Source organism: Sarcophilus harrisii, chromosome 2, assembly GCF_902635505.1.
Source record: "Sarcophilus harrisii chromosome 2, mSarHar1.11, whole genome shotgun sequence".
Classification (NCBI taxonomy): Eukaryota; Metazoa; Chordata; class Mammalia; order Dasyuromorphia; family Dasyuridae; genus Sarcophilus; species Sarcophilus harrisii.
The window spans coordinates 235,327,648-235,343,825 of NC_045427.1; the positions used below are offsets into that span (position 1 = coordinate 235,327,648).

The 16,178-nt window shown below is 35.3% G+C and overlaps 1 protein-coding gene across 1 annotated transcript in view; it reads left to right on the forward strand.

The window, feature by feature from the left end:
• Window positions 1-16,178, forward strand: part of VAPB (VAMP associated protein B and C) — a 65,149-nt gene that overhangs the window by 20,957 nt on the left and 28,014 nt on the right. The window contains exon 2 of the mRNA XM_031951686.1: window positions 10,363-10,515. Within this exon, the coding sequence (XP_031807546.1) occupies window positions 10,363-10,515 (153 nt within the window). The remainder of the gene's footprint in view (window positions 1-10,362; window positions 10,516-16,178) is intronic.

A 16,178-nucleotide genomic window follows, 5' to 3' on the forward strand; every position in this document is an offset into this window, starting at 1 on the left:
CTTTGCACTGTGACACTGGGTGTATCTTTGAGGAGGTGGGAAAGGAAGAGAGAAGACTAATATTTATTAAGTATCTAATATGTTTTAGCCACTGTGTTAAGTGCATTATAAACAACTCATTGGATACCCTCAGTTTGGTGCTGTTATCCCCATTTTACAAGTTTGGTGACTTGCTAAGGGTCACACTGCTAGGAAGTGGGTGAATTTGAACTCAACTTCCTAGACTTCAGGCTCAACTCTTTCTCCACTGTGCAGCCTAACTACCTTGAATATCCCTCACTTCACTTATCTCATCTGTAAAAAGAAGATTCTTTCCATACTTGCTACATGAGATTGCTTTGAGGAATAATTAAAGTAATAGGTGTACCCAATTTCATATACACAGAATTTCAGAGTTGAAAGGAATATATGTAACACCTCATCCAATTCATACCTTGTAAAGAATTCCTTCTATAGTGAACAAGTAGTCATCTAGCTTTTGCTTGAAACTATCTAATGAGGGAAGAACCTACTATCATAAGTGTTTCATGCATAGATACATCATGAGGATTATAAAAAGAACATATAGTTAGAAGGAAAAAGACATGAAGACTTTGTGGATTATGCTAGTCTTTTCTCATTCTCATTTCCTTGTTTTCTTCCTTTCATGTTTTAGGTGATGTCCATGCAGAAGTTGAGAAATTTAATTTTATCATAATTTTGACTTCCTTATAAATATATATGTTTTTCTAGTTATTCCTTTATTATCGTAAAAGGAAAAAAATTTTCTGATCTAACTTTTGAAAATTTTCCTTTAGTGAAATGAAAATAAATATTCAATGATTTATATTTTAGCATATAGAAGTATAAAATCTGAGTTAGACAAAATCTGAGGTCACGGTCAATTCACTTAGTATGGGTTAAAGTAAATTTTTGTTAAAGTCCAACCATAGCCAAAGCATGAATTTCATACAGTCAGCCTATCCTTGAACTTTTAACTCCATGCATCTTTCCCTCCTCTTATTCTCCCATTTCATCGTTGGACTATAATCTTAGGAAGTCTTTCCCTTTTTTATTGCTTTAATATTCTAGTTGGGGCTGTTTATTCCTTTAACTCAGCACTCAAATGATACATCCTTATTTTGTGTAACAGTTATCCATGCCTTCATATGTTTGCCAGGGTGTCCACCCAGTGATTCTCTTGACATCCCAGGAAAACCAATGTAGCATACCAGTCATCATTCACTCTAACCATATAACAAGTGCATTTCCATTTTCCATTATACATTTCTTTGATATACCTTACATAGCATCTCCTACATAAATCCTTTAAGCATTTCAGCCTTTTCATACCCACCATGTACCTTCTCATTGTCCTTTGGGTGATCCTCAATTTGATCTGAAATCTCCCTCCATGTAACATCTATCTGTTGGTCATATCTCTTCCCTCTGAGGCCAAAAAGAACATGTTTTACTCTTCTGTGTTCAAAAAATTTTAATCAGTCAGCATTGTCTGCTACATGCCAGATACAAAAATTATATGGTTCCTGTCTTCCAGGATCTTATATTCTTTCAACAGCAACTATATTTTAGAGAGTTGCATCATATAGCCAGTTTGTTTCAGGTAGGACTTGAGCTGACCAGGTCTTACTATTTTGGGGGGGAGGGAAGAGAGGAACAGGATTTTTTTGATCATGAGACCCAATTTTTTTTCACTATGTCAGACTTGCTACCAATCTGTATTGGCAGAAGAAATTATCTCTCAGGTGTTCCTCATACAAAATTTTAAAAGTCCAGGCCAAAAGACATTTATTTTGAGATCTAAAGGTAGTATAATATAATCAGAAGAATGCTGAACTTTCAAGTCAGGAGATTAGAGTTTTGATCCTACTTAAGAAATTTAACTAGCTATGTATTCTTTGGAATATTATTTACCATATCAGTCTGTTTCCTCATGTCCGCTACAGAAGTGACTATATTTGTATAGCTTATGGGGTGGTTGTAAGACAGTTTACAAATGCAAGTTGTTGCTATGTAAAATGTTGTTGCTGTTGTTGTTTAATTTATTAGTCTGTTCAGGGAAATGACAATTCTATGAAATACAGGTGACAATTTTGAATAGTGTTTTATCAGTTACTTTTTTAAAAAATCAAATCTGTGAATCCTAATTCATTAATAAAGGAAGAAAAGGTAAAAATGATAGATTTTCTCTTGTCATGAAATACTGGATTATTGGAGTCAGGGAATGTGGATTCAAATCCTGAGTCTCTACTTGAGTAATCTTTTGCAAGATTTTTAGTCACCATGTGGACCTTCATTTCCTCCTTTGTAAAGAAGGTATTGGATTAAATGACCTTTAGGATCTCTTTTAGTTCTAAATTTGTGGTACTGTGATTGCTATACCAGTACAAGGAAGTTTTCTGGTGAATTTCCTGTCACTAGAAATCTGGCAAAACTTTGAATTGACAAGTACAGGATGAATTATGATTTCTGAGGTCCCCTTCAATTCTGCATTTTTATGATATGATTCTAATGTGAAAACTTATGTGGGTAAACAGTTTTTTGTTTGAGCAGTTCTTTTTTTTACAGAATAACCTTGACTCTAACAAAAATGTGGTTCAAGGGAACTCATGTGTAAGTAATTATGTTCATAATATATGCTTTGAAAATGGAACGCCATCTCAAAAAGAAAATAATAGGAAGGGGAGAGCCTGAGAGGCTGTCTGCAGAAGGTAGGATATGAATGAATCTTGAAGGAAACTAAGAATTGGAAAAGACCATTTGAGGCATGAAGGACAGCCATTGCAAAAGCAGAAATGGAATTGTCTAAAAGGAATATCATGTTGGCCAGTGACATTGGATCACAAATTTATAGAAGGGAGTAAAGTTTATGAAGTCTAGAAAGGTAGGGAGGAGATTGTTTTTTTTTTTTTTTTTCTTTCCTCCCTCCCTTCTTCCTTTGTGGGTTTTGTTTTTGTTTTTGTTTTGAGTCTTCTTGTACAACATGAGTGATATGGAAAAATTTTACATGATTTCATATATATAACCTATATTGGATTGCTTACCATCTCAGGAAGGGATAAAATTTGAAATGCAAAACTTTTTTAAAAGATGTTGAAAATTTGTTTTACCAGGTAATTGGAGAAAAAAAGAAAAAATGTAAAGGACAGTCGGCATTTTAAATTTAATTCTTTAAGGAACAGGGAACCACTGGCATATATTGGGTAAAAGGATGACATGGTCAGACCTACCCTTTAGGAAAATCATTTTGATAGACAAGTAGAGGGCAGATTGAAGTAATGAGAGACTTAATGGAGGGAGAAAAACCAGAAAACTATTGCAGTAATTCAGTCTAGGTATATTGAAGATCTGCATTGTGAATATAAGAGGGGGGGGAAGTACAAGAGATGTTGCAAAAGTAGAAAAGACAAAACTTGACTAATAGATCGATCACGTGGTGTGAGCCATATAAGTCAAGTGAAAGTCAAGAATGAGCGTAAGAGTGCCATCCTGGGTGTCTAGGATAACAGTGGTATCCTTGAAAGTAATAGGAAAGTTAGGAAAAGTTTGGAGAGGGAAAAGAAATTCTTTTTTGGACAGTGAATTCTTTTTTGGGGGTGGATTGAATTTGAGATCCCATGTTAGAAGCACAGGAGACGGGATTGGTAAGAGGGAAGGACAATATTATTGTTTGTCCTTCTTTCTTCAAAAGGTCCGTGATATCAGACTGGTGGTGCCATGACAGGCAAGTGAGTCGGATTTAAGTGAGGGAGGACTGGGTAAGGTCACCAGGCTCATTTTCTCCTCCAAAGGGTCCAAGGTACAGATCAAGAGAGCTAGAGATGGCTCTGGTCACAGTGGGAAACCTTGGCCTTTTTTAGCTAGTCTTTAACAGGTCTCGATTTCACTGAAGCAACACCCAACCAGTGATTAAGGCTTTGTAAGAAAAGAGGCAGAAGATAGCCTTTTACCTAGTTTAAAAAAAAAAAAAAAAAAAAAGTCCTACTGGGAAAGGGAAGACCTCAGAGTTTCTGACCAAAACAGAAACAATTACTATTGACATTCACTGAGTAAATCAGATCTCAAACTGTGACCAATTGGGGTTTAGCCTGATTCCTATTATTGGTCAATCAGTGATCTAGCTGAGCTCTCTAACTTTATTGAATATTCTTTCTATATTAAGGCTAAGTAAATTTAATTTTATTGTTGGGATGTCTCCTTCCCATCACCAAACCCCTCCCTGAGAGTCAGTGAGATCACCAAGTATAGCTAAAGAAAAGGACTTAGGGCCAGAGACTTGGTGGCCACACATTATTAATTAATGTGCTCTGGATGAAGATCTAGAAAAAGAGTCTGAAAAAGAATAGTCACATACTCAGGGGAAGAACTGGTGAGAACAGTGCCATGAAAACCTAGAGCACATCCCGGAAGAGCCTGAGACAAAGTTGTTAGATCTGGTGTATTTTTTTCATCCTGCTTGTCAAACGTGCTTGTTATGAACTTTACTGTGCAACAATGTGTTCAGCTAGTTTACTTTGGATAGTCATAAATTAGAAAGAGCCTTCATTTTAGTTTGAGTAACTTAAAAGTCCTGAGTGTCTGACACCATTCAGGTCACTGAATCCCTAAGAACCATAGTTTCTCCATATGTCAGATAGAAGAATACTTTTCTTCTCTACCTCATAGCTTTATATAAAGAAAGTTTTAGAGTGGCAGAGATCTGAATTCAAATGCTGTACCATATATATGAATGAGACTAGCTGTGTGATTCTGGGATAGTCCCCATGGTTAACTCTTTTAGCCTTGAAGTTACAGACTTTATCTTTTGGATAGGAGTTTCCATACTAAGTGTTTTATACATATCCATACCTGCAAAAGTATCCTGAGATCCTGAGAATTGTGAATAAATTGTGGTTCAGTTGTATGATCTAGGATGAGAGGATGGATAAAGGATACCCAATTGGGTCAACAAGACCCCTTCAAATGCTTTCTCCGATATATTGGTTGACCCTGTATAATTCTCAAGACTAAATTAAAGAACCTGTCTTGGTTACCCTGTATGTAAAATGGGGATAATGATAGAATCTACTTTCACAGGATTTTAAAGTATCTACATCTCATCTCTGTCTCCTGGTGATAAGGTCCTAGATAGGTAGGTGGGCAGAGAAAGGCTGAAGCACTGATAAGATTATAATACTCCTAAGGCAAGCAGGGAATGGAACAGCCTTAAGAGCCGGGGGAGGGGGGGGTGTCTCTAGAAATCTCACCTTTACTTTTCCAATCAGAAAGCAATTATGATGTCAAACCCCCAAGGTTATATTTCCTTTAGGAAAAAAATCTGATTATGGTCTGTAAAAGATCTGCCTATGGTAGAACTATTTGCTAATACTCTCCCTAGCTCAAGGTCCAGCATTCTACTGTGCTACCAAGCTGCCACTTGAAAGACAAAAATCTTTTGCCTTCAAGAAACTTGTCTTCCAATGGAATATAATCATTTAGTCCGGTAGCATTTACTAATTACTTGATATATTTGACACTTTGCCAAGTGCTAGGAATTTGTACAGAGAAGGGCAAAAATCAGCTCGGGCTCTCAGGGAGCTCAAATGTAAACATATATGTATAGAGACAAGATAAATGCACACTAGATTGGTCTAAATTTCAGAGGGGAGGCACCAAGAGGAGGACAAAGAACAGCTTCTTATAGAAGAGGGTCCTGAAAGAAGCCAGGGAAGTTGTTAAAATAGGCGCTAGGAGTGCTTTGGGAAGAGCAGTAAATTTGAGAGAGTAAAATAATATTATATTCACACGACGTGGAGCAACCACAATTAGACATCCATCACAGGTTATTAATGTTTTGCTATTTTATTATATGAGTAGCACATAGGAGTTAGCAAGGAAAAGGGTTTTAACAATTAACAAGGAGAAAGACCAATTTCCTAGTGGAATTCATCAGGAGGAAGAAGCTATTAAAGCAAAGATGTTATAAAGAGGTAAAGAGCACCTCATAGCAGGCTTAGTTCTGAAAAGTAATTAGCAAATAGCTCTACCATAGGCAGATCTTTTATAGACCATAATCAGATTTTTTTCCTAAAGGAAATATAACCTTGGGGGTTTGACATCATAATTACTTCCTGATTGGAAAAGTAAAGGTGAGATTTCTAGAGACCCCCAGCTCTAAAGGCTGTTCCATTCCCTGTTTGCCTTAGGGAGTATTGTAATCTTATCAGTGCTTCAGCCTTTCTCTGCCCACCTAGCTACCTAGGACCTTATCACCAGGAGACAGAGATGAGAAGTAGATAACTTAAAAAATCTTGATGTATGTTTTCAGAATAAGAAATTTATATAATATAATAAATACTTTTAAAGGGTTCTGCTTTTTTTTTTTTTTTTTTTTTTTTTTTTTTTTTTTTAGGACTAAGGAAAAAAACTAATAGGGAAGCAAGATGATATAGTGGATGGAACACTGGGCTGGAAACCAGGAAGAACTCATCTTTTTTGAGTTCAAATCTTTCCCTAGACATTTAGCTAGCAGGGTGATCCTGGGCAAGTCACTTAAAGGTGAGCTCAATAGTTGAAAGTTTTCTCCAGTTCTGAATCTGTAATCCTACTTATACTATTTGCTGGGCACTAGGATCCCTACATTTAAGGAGCCTGTTTTCAAATGGGGAACACTGATATGAGAAAGCATACACAGAGGAAATATGGGGGAGAAGAATGCACTGATTATTGGGGGCATCACATTAATTTTCCCATTCTTCAAATGACACTTAAGTACATAACTACCTCTTTTTAAAAAATAGTTTCATTAACCAAATTGGAAAATCTTTTTCCTAGGCAACTTTTTCCTCATGTATTTATGAGAAAAGTAAATTCCAGGCTCTACCCCCTTCCCAAGGTTGCCACCCCCGGGGAATCATCATTTTTTAACTACCTTTCACTCTGGAAAATATGATTGTAATTTGTTTTGTTTTATCATTGGGCCTGAAGTCTTTGCAATTTATTTTTCAAATTCTTCTAGTATTCTATTTGTTTTCATCTCTGCCTGGTCATGTCTCCACCCAGCCTTTTCCTTGATAAAAATGAAGGTAAATGTTGGAGTTGTGAGGTTAGGGGCCATAGGTAAGAATGAATGATAGGCTCTAGAGCTAAAAGGGGACCTTAGAGATTATCTAGAGCAAGGGAGGGGAAACAATTTTCTACCTAAGGCTATTTGGATATTTATAACATCATTCCAGGCTATACAAAATTATCAAATTATAGAACTCAAGCTATGGGAGGTTGTACTACCTAGCTTTCAGTTCTTTCTAGCCTTCTGTGATTATGCAAATGATTTTGCTCTGTCCAACTGGCAATTTAATATTTCCAAATTATATTTTAATTTAGTGTTGATTATACGCAGGAGTATTGGCTCTATACTAGGTGTTTTGACATCTAGTTTAAGGAACTCAATAAAAGGAAACTCCCTGTGTCAATTCACATAGACCATTGGTCTCTTATAATCTTAGAAAATTACAATCACATAGTCCATATGTGTCTGATGTGGAACTTGAACTCAAGAAAACTCTTGACTCCTTGGTCCTCCACCTGGATATATCTTATAGAGTAATTTTATCACACACTTCATATGTCAACCACTGCCCAACAACTTGAGGGTATCTGAGCTATTGTTGGTTGGGTTAACAGCTTCTCCTTACTCCAAAAGAAGGCTACTGAGCATTATGTTTTGTAAATGTTGTTTATGTCTTCTGATTAACTTTGGGATTAAATCATTGGAGGTGAGGGTTGCAAATAAATTCTTGGTTAAGTTTTGAATGGAAGTTATGGCATTGATAATCCAAAAATGGTTTATATTTGGTTTGGGAATTTGTTCCTTCCCCTTCCCATACAGACACACCATCTTTCTAACTCCGGAAATTAACTTCTTCATTATGTATTCAGGGAATACAAACCCAAATTAATATGAATTTAAATGAAATAAGAAAATGAAAGAGTGACAGCAATTTCAATGTATATGGAGCCAGATGAATTATTAGTTTACATTGTAGCCTTGGAGCTCACAAAGGTACAACAAACATTATTTCAAGTCTAAGTTGTAGCTTCGAAAAATATTCTTCAAAAAGAGCCAGATTCTCTTGTTGTAGGATATAACCAATGTGGTAGTGATGTCATTGTGTGACCTAGTGAAATTTTAGTGGTCTTATGCCAACTTCCTCCTTACAATCATAGACACCTTTTCTTTTCCTCTTTTTTTGTTTGTTTTGTTTTGTTTTATTTACTATGAGCAAGTCACTGGGTCTTGGTTTCTTATCTACAAATTCAGGATTTAAGGATTTGATTTATCATGTCTGAAAATAGGGTATTGACCTAGATGATCTTTATTACCTTTTAGATATGATCTTATTGGTTGTGGGGAAGGAGAAAGGAAGTTACATTTACAGCTTTATTTCATATTGCTTTATGAACTCTTGCAGGCTAACCAAGTCAGCCTACTGGTTCTTAATATGTACTCTATGTTCTGCCTTCTGCATTGCAGTGTTTAAACAAACCATTACCCCTTGTTGGAATGTACTCTGTCCTTTCTGCTCTCCAAATCCTCTCATCTTCCTTTAAAGCTTAAGTAATTTTTTTAAAGCTTTTTAATTTTCAAAAGATATGCATGGCATTTTTTTCAACATTAACTCTTGCAAATCCTTGTGTTCCAATTTTTCCCCCTACCAACCCCTCCCCTAGATGGCAGGTAATCCAATATATGTTAAACATGTTAAAATATATGTCAAATCCAATATATGTATACATATTTATACAATTATCTTACTGCACAAGAAAAATCAAATCAGAAAGAAAAAAAAATGAGAAAGAAAATAGAAAATATAAAGCAAGCAAACAGTAACAAAAAGAGTGAAAATGCTGTGTTAAGAACCATACTCAGTTCCCACAGTCCTCTCTCTGGGTGTAGATGGCTCTCTTCATCATAAGATCATTAGAACTGGCCTGAATTATCTCATTGTTGAAGAGAGCCACGTGCATCAGAATTGATCATCTATGTATAATCTTGTTGCCATGTACATCTCCTGGTTCTACTCTTTTCACTTAGCATCAGTTCATGTAGGTCTCTCCAGGCCTCTCTGAAATCATTCAGGTGATATTTCTTAAGCTGTCAGTCATCAAGCCTAGATCCTGAGGCAAAAGTGAAAGAGCTTTTCCCTTCGAAGAGCTTATGATCTAGCCTGGGGAGACTATATATGTTATTTATATAAGCATATACTAAAATGACCTGAGACAGTTATGGAGGGAAGCAACTATTATGGGATCAAGAAAAGCTTTATTTAGAAGGTAGCATTAAGCTGAGCCTTGAAGTAAACCAGGGATTCCAAGAGAGGACAGGTATAAAGGGCCTGCATTCTAAGCAACGGGGACAGCTAGGGCAAAATAGCATTGTGTGTAAAGAAAACTAAATTTCCTTATTTGAGTAAGGAAAGTCATGAAGCAAAAGAAACAGCTAAGATGATGAGGGTCTGAACTAGAATAGTTACTGCTTGAATGCAACAAAAGAAGAGGGAGTCAAAAAATGCTATAGAGGTAGAAGGGATGAGATTTGGCAACTGACTGTTAATGAGGGGAAATAGAGAATTGCCATAACTTTTAGAAATGAGGAAAAATACCCCTACATCAATGGATCACATTTGGAGTATAGTATTCAGTTTAGAGTGCCTTGTTTTAGGAAGAAGGTCAACTGGCATGGTGGACCATGAGCTCATGCCATATGAACATCAGTGGAAAGAATTGAAGATATTTATCCCATAGAGAAGAAGACTTGTGGAGGAAAATTATAATTGATCTTCAAGCACTTGCAGGGTCCTCAGGATCAAACCTGTAGAGGCAAATTTTAGTTTAAAAAAAAAATTAGATCTATCCAAAAGTAGAATGGACTTCATTTGGAGGTATCCTAGGTTCCCCCTTTTCAGGTATAGGTTGAACTAAGTGGCCAGAATAATAGCCCATTAAATTAACATAATTTGTTCAGCACCTTTGACAAAAACAATGAAGACATTATTGAGTGCTTGCTTACTTACTATATTTTTCTAATCTCTGTGAGTTATAAGACAGTCCTTTCTCCAGGGAAATTCATGTAGTTAGAAATAAGTGGTTACACATTTTATGAACTTAAGTCTTCCTTGTAGAAATAAAGAACAGTTATCAAGGTATAGTTCTCCATCTTTATTATTTCCTTCTTTCATCCTTCCTTCAGGGGGAGTTCATATAGGTGATAAAGAACTTATCTTTTATCCAGAAAAACACAAAGTTGTAATTAAAGTGTGGATGAATATAGTTTGAGGTTTGCCTTTATCCTCTTCATTTTCTCTTCATATTTTTTGTTCATAGGTCCCTTCACAGATGTTGTCACTACCAACCTAAAGCTTGGCAACCCTTCTGACCGAAATGTATGTTTTAAAGTGAAGACTACTGCACCCCGCCGGTACTGTGTGAGACCCAATAGTGGAATTATTGATGCAGGAACATCAATCAATGTGTCTGGTAAGTGTCAAAACCACGGTTTATAACTCAGCATTTCAAGGAAGACCTCTTCAAAATTAAAGATATTCTGAGTTTTTTTCCCCTACTGTTTTGATTTTCCTTCCTCACTCTTCTCTCCCTTCTCCCTTCCCCCCTCCCAAAAAAAGGATAGAAGACCTTAGCTAGATTAAGAACAGTTAAGATATAGGATCATCGATTTAGATTTAATAGAGACCTTAGAGAAAGTTCAACATTGGCTTTTCAGAGACCCCAGAGTATAATAGAACACTTTGGATTCCAAGGAGCTTTGTTTGTAAACTTATGTGCCTAATTTTTCACATATATAAAATTGTAGAACTGGATAAAAATCTTCTAAAGACCCTTTCCCTCCAAATCTAAAATCTTCCTTAGCTTCTACTGTTACATTTTAAAGACCTTTTTAATGTTTACAATATTCATGCCTCAATGGTTAGAGCAAAGTCAAAATGGTAAAGTAAGAATTCATTTCAGGAGGGGTTCAGAATAATCCTTCAAAAAGTAGTATGCTCTGACAATAAATAAGAGCCTAATTAAATTTGATTATTTTGCTCTGTGGAAAAGGTTAAATGAAAATATTTTCGTCTAAGTGAAATTATTTCCAAAATTAATTATGTAATTTATAATTGTATTTGAAAGCTAAGGAAAAGGGGTTATTAGGAGTTAGACCATATTCAAGGATAGTAATTTCTTTCCAAAGACCTTATTTTACCTATCACAAAATGCTGGTTTTTTCTCAGAAGGGAAACTTGTGAAGAACTATGGGTATTGGATCCAAATTGTGAAAATTAGGAAGAACTAAGTAATGGGATTTTTTTTTTTTTTTTTTTTTTTTTTTGATATTTCAGCAATGAAAAGTTTCAGTTTCTTTTAAGTGCTTGTGTAAACTTTTAAGAGTGATGTAAGATGGTCATTATCACTGCTTCTCAAACTAATTTGGTGAAAGAATATGATACACAGCTGGGTGATGTAGTAGAATGTTGGATTATAGTCTTAAATTCAAATCCTTTATGAGATAATTATAGCTGTGGGACCCCATGCAAGCTCTATAATTCTTTTTGGCCTCAGTTTCCTTATTTGTAAAGGAATAATAATAATAATAGCACTGATTTCCCAGAGTTCTGATAGGGACCATGAAATAACATATTAAAGCAGTTTGTAAACCTTAAAGTATTATATAAATATCAGTTATTATTATGACTACTCTGATACTTGAATTGACAGAACACATACACACATTGATTTGAGTGATCACTGATAGTGATCATAAAGCAGGGATTCAGTGTAATTTTGGAAGATATTGGACTTTTTTTCTATACTGAATATTTGTGATTTTGATACAAACTGAGATAACAGTAGTGATTCAGGGAAAAAGACATGATCCTTGGGTACCTCAAGCTTATTAGGTCAGAGATGGAGAAACCTTTTTTTTCTGCCAAAGGCCATTGGATATTTATAACATCATTCATGGGCAGTAGGAGGTTGTTACACTTAGCTTTCAGCTCTTTATCTTCTATGGTTGCCTTAGCAAATGAATTTTCAACATAGATATTCCCCATTTCTGTTATAGGTTATATACAAAAACAAGCTTAGATCATACTGGAGAATAAGAGCTTAATTTTACACATTCATGTTGTTTCCATGAACTTTCATGTCCTACTTCTCCTACACCAGTCTATTAACCTCCACCCTTTGCCTCTTATTCCTGATGCTACATCAAGACAAAAATTGTCTGCCCCTTACTTTATTTGCATCTCAGCCCTCACTCTGTGCCTTGCCTCTTCCTTCCATTTGTCAGTTTCAGGAAAGGGACCCTTCCTTCTTCCATTTGTTCCCAGACAATTATTGCTGTTCCTCTGAAAAGCTGTGATTCTCTACAATATAGTTTAGGAAACACTGGGGGAATGTTCTCTATATGTAGTGGAAAACTGACCAGATATGGAGTTAGAAGATCTGGGTTCAAATCCCAGCTGTGATTTATTAAATGTATGACTTTGGCTAAATCATTGATGTTTCTTCATCTCTAAAATGAGGGGGTTGTGAAATTCATTTGCGGCAGCTAGGTGAATAGAGGGCATTGGGCTTGTAGTCAGAAAGACCACAGCTCATATCTGATCTCAAATGCTTACTAGATGTGTATGGGCTAGTCACTTGATCCCTGCTTGTTATTAAACTATGAAAGGAAGTAGCAAAGCATTCTAAAATAGCAGCCAAGAAAACATCATGGAATACTTCAGTACCAAGATGGCAAAGGAAGGAAGGATCCCTCTGAAGCCCTATCAAATTCCACTCCAAACAACTAGAAACCCACCTCAGAATTGATCTTGGAGCAGGGAAGCAGCTTACCAGCCCTGCAGGAAAGGTCATTCTCTCTGGAGTGGAAGGGAAATGATGCAGCTTCACCATAGGAGGTCCTCCTCCTACGAGCCAGCAATCCCCAGGTAAGTGAGGAGTCTGTGTAGCATAAGACCCCACTCTCAGCACAAGCCACCAGGGAGGCCTTGATCCACTACTGCCCCCACTCCAGGTCTGGCCAACAATGAGACCTCTCCCAAGGGCAGAACAGCAACAAAATTCCTCTTCCAGGGCTAGAAAGACTTTGATACCATATCAGCTCCACAATAAGGCCCCAACCTTGGAGTAGACCAGAAGCTAAACCCCAACACCTAGGTAAGGCCAATGGAGAAACCCTACCCCCAGTATACAAGCCAGAAGGGAACCCTCCAGAAGAAGCAAGCAGTTAAGCCAGACATCTATTGTAAGCCAGCAGTAAGAATCAGAATCTCAGCACAAAAAAAGCTTCTTCACAAAAAAAAAAAAAAAAGGCAGAAAAAATGAGCAGGGTGGGAGAGAGCTTGAGAGTAGAAAATTAGTATGGTAGTAATCAGGGAAGATGGAGGCATAAATTTAGAAGAAGACAATAGTGTCAAAGTAGCTATTTATGAAGTCTCAAAGAAAATAGAATTTGGTCTCAGCCCCAAAAAGGATTCTTGGAAGATCTTAAAAAGGATTTTAAAAAGCAAATTAGAGCATTAGAAGAAAAACTGGGAAAACAAATGAGTAATGCAAGAGAGTTGTAGGGAGGAAAGAGTCAATAATATGGGGGGGAAGAGGACTTAATGAGGAAAATAACTCCCTAAAAAATAAAATTGGCCAATTGGAAAAGGAAGTACAAAAGCAAAAAGAAGAAAATAAATTAAGCAAGAGGAAGCTAATGACTGTGAGATATCAAAATACAATAAAACAAAAACAAAAAAGTAAAAGAAAAACAGAAGAAAATGTGAAATTTCTCACTGGAAAAACAAATGACCTAGAAAAGAAAATGACCAGGAAAGATAATATAAAAATTATTGGATTATCTGAGAGCCTGATTTAAAAAAAAAAAAAAAGCCTGCGCATCTTTCAAGAAATTATTAAAGTAAACTGCCCCAATATATTAGAACTGGGAGACACAATAGAAATTGAAAGAATAACCTTCTGAAAGAAATTCCAAAATGAAAGTTCACAAGAACATCATAGTCAAATTCCAGAGCTCACAGATCTTGGAGAAAATATTACAAGCAGCCAAAAGAAAAAATTCAAACAAATATTGAGGGGTTACAGTCAGGAGTTCACAAGTTTGGCAGCTTCCACATTAAAGAAAGAGAGGACTTGGAAGATGTTATATCAGAAGGCAAAGGAGTTAGAATTACAACCAAGAATTATTTACCCAGGAAAATTGAGTATATTTTTTGGGAGGAGGGGGCCAGGGGAAAAGTGGACAGAGCGGGAGGGAGAGGGATATTTAATGAAATAGCAGACTTTCAAGCATTTCTAATAAAAAGAAGAGAACTAAAAAAAATTTTAATCTCCAAATACAAGAGTTGGTGGAAATGTAAAAAGGTAAAAAAGAAACGAGAAAACATAAGAAACTCAATAATGTTAAAATGTTTATATTTCTATATGGAAAGACAATGTTTGTAACTCTTACAATTTTATTATTATAAGAGCAATTGGAGTATATATAGACAGAAAATGTGGATATAGGATATCTTTGTTGGGATGATACTACCCCCAAAAAACAAAAGGGTGAGAAAGAAAATTGTACTGGAAGGAGGATTGAATGGGGTAAATTATCCCACACAAAAGTATTATAATGGAGGGGAAGTGATATGAATCCAAATTGGAATAACATACAGACTCAATTAAATATAGAAATCTGGGTTACCCTATAAGGAAGTTAAAAGGAATAAGGGATACTAGAACAGGGAGAGATAGCTAATAGAAAAGAGGGCATATTGGAAAAAGGCAGTGATTAGATCACTAAAATGCTTCTGCAGAGGGATAGGAAGAGCAGAAATAAGCAAAAATTAGCATGAAGGAAAACAAATAGTTCATGTAAATATAAATGGAAATGGAATGAACTCACACATAAAATGAAAGTAGATAAGAGAATGAATTAAAAACCAGAATCTTACTATGTGTTCTTTACAAGAAACACATTTGAAGCAGAGATACACATATAGGGTTAAAGGTAAATGTCTGCCACAGAATCTATTATGCTTTAGCTGAAACAAAAAAAGAATAGATAGCAATCATGGTTTCAGACAAAGCAAAAGCAAAAATAAAACTAATTAAAAGGGATAAAGAAGGAAACTATATCTTTCTGAAAGTTACCATAGACAATGAAGTTACATCAGTACTAAACATATATTTACCAAATCATATAGCATTTAAATTTTTGAAGAATTTAATGATTACTGTAGAAAATAGATAATAAAAATATACTAGTGGGAGATGTCAACTTTCTCCTCTTAGAACAAGATAAATATAAACAAAAAAGAAGTTAAGGAGGTGAATAAAATTTTGGAAATTCTTAGATGTGATAGAACTCTGGAGAATATTGAATGGGAATAAAAAGAAATAAAACTTTTTCTAGCAGTACATGATACCATGTATCAGGACATAAAAATCTCCCAACCAAATGTATAAAAGCAGAAATAGTAAACACATCCTTTTCAGATTATATTAAGATAATGGACAATAGAAATTAAAATTAATTGGAGATTAAATAATCTAATACTAAGAAAACAAATGGATCAGAGAACAAAATCATAGGAAAAAAAACAATAATTTCAGTAAAGAAAATGACAACATATCAAAATTTATAGGATGGGCCAAAATGGTACTTGGGAAATTTATATCTAATTGCTTACATTAGTAAAATAGAGAACAGCAATCAATGAATTGAGCATACAACTAAAAAAAAAAAAAAAAAAATAGAAAAAAGAACAAATAATGCCCAATTAAACACCAAATTGGAAATCTTGAAAAGTCAAAGATTAATAAAATTGAAAGTAAGAAAACCATTGAACTAATAATAAATAAAACTAGAAACTAGTTTTACAGGGGGGGAAACCCAATGAAACAAATAAGGAACAAAGGAAACTAAATCATTGGTATCAAAAATGAAAGGGGTGAATTCACCACCAGCGAAGAGGAAATTAAGATGATTGTTAAGAGCTATTTGACCCCATCATTATGCCAATAAATTTGATGATCTAAATGAGATTGATGAATATTTACACAAATATATTGCCCAGAAGAAATAAAATAAGTAAACAATCCATCTATCAGAGTAACTGTCATCTGGGGAAAAAAAAAAAAAA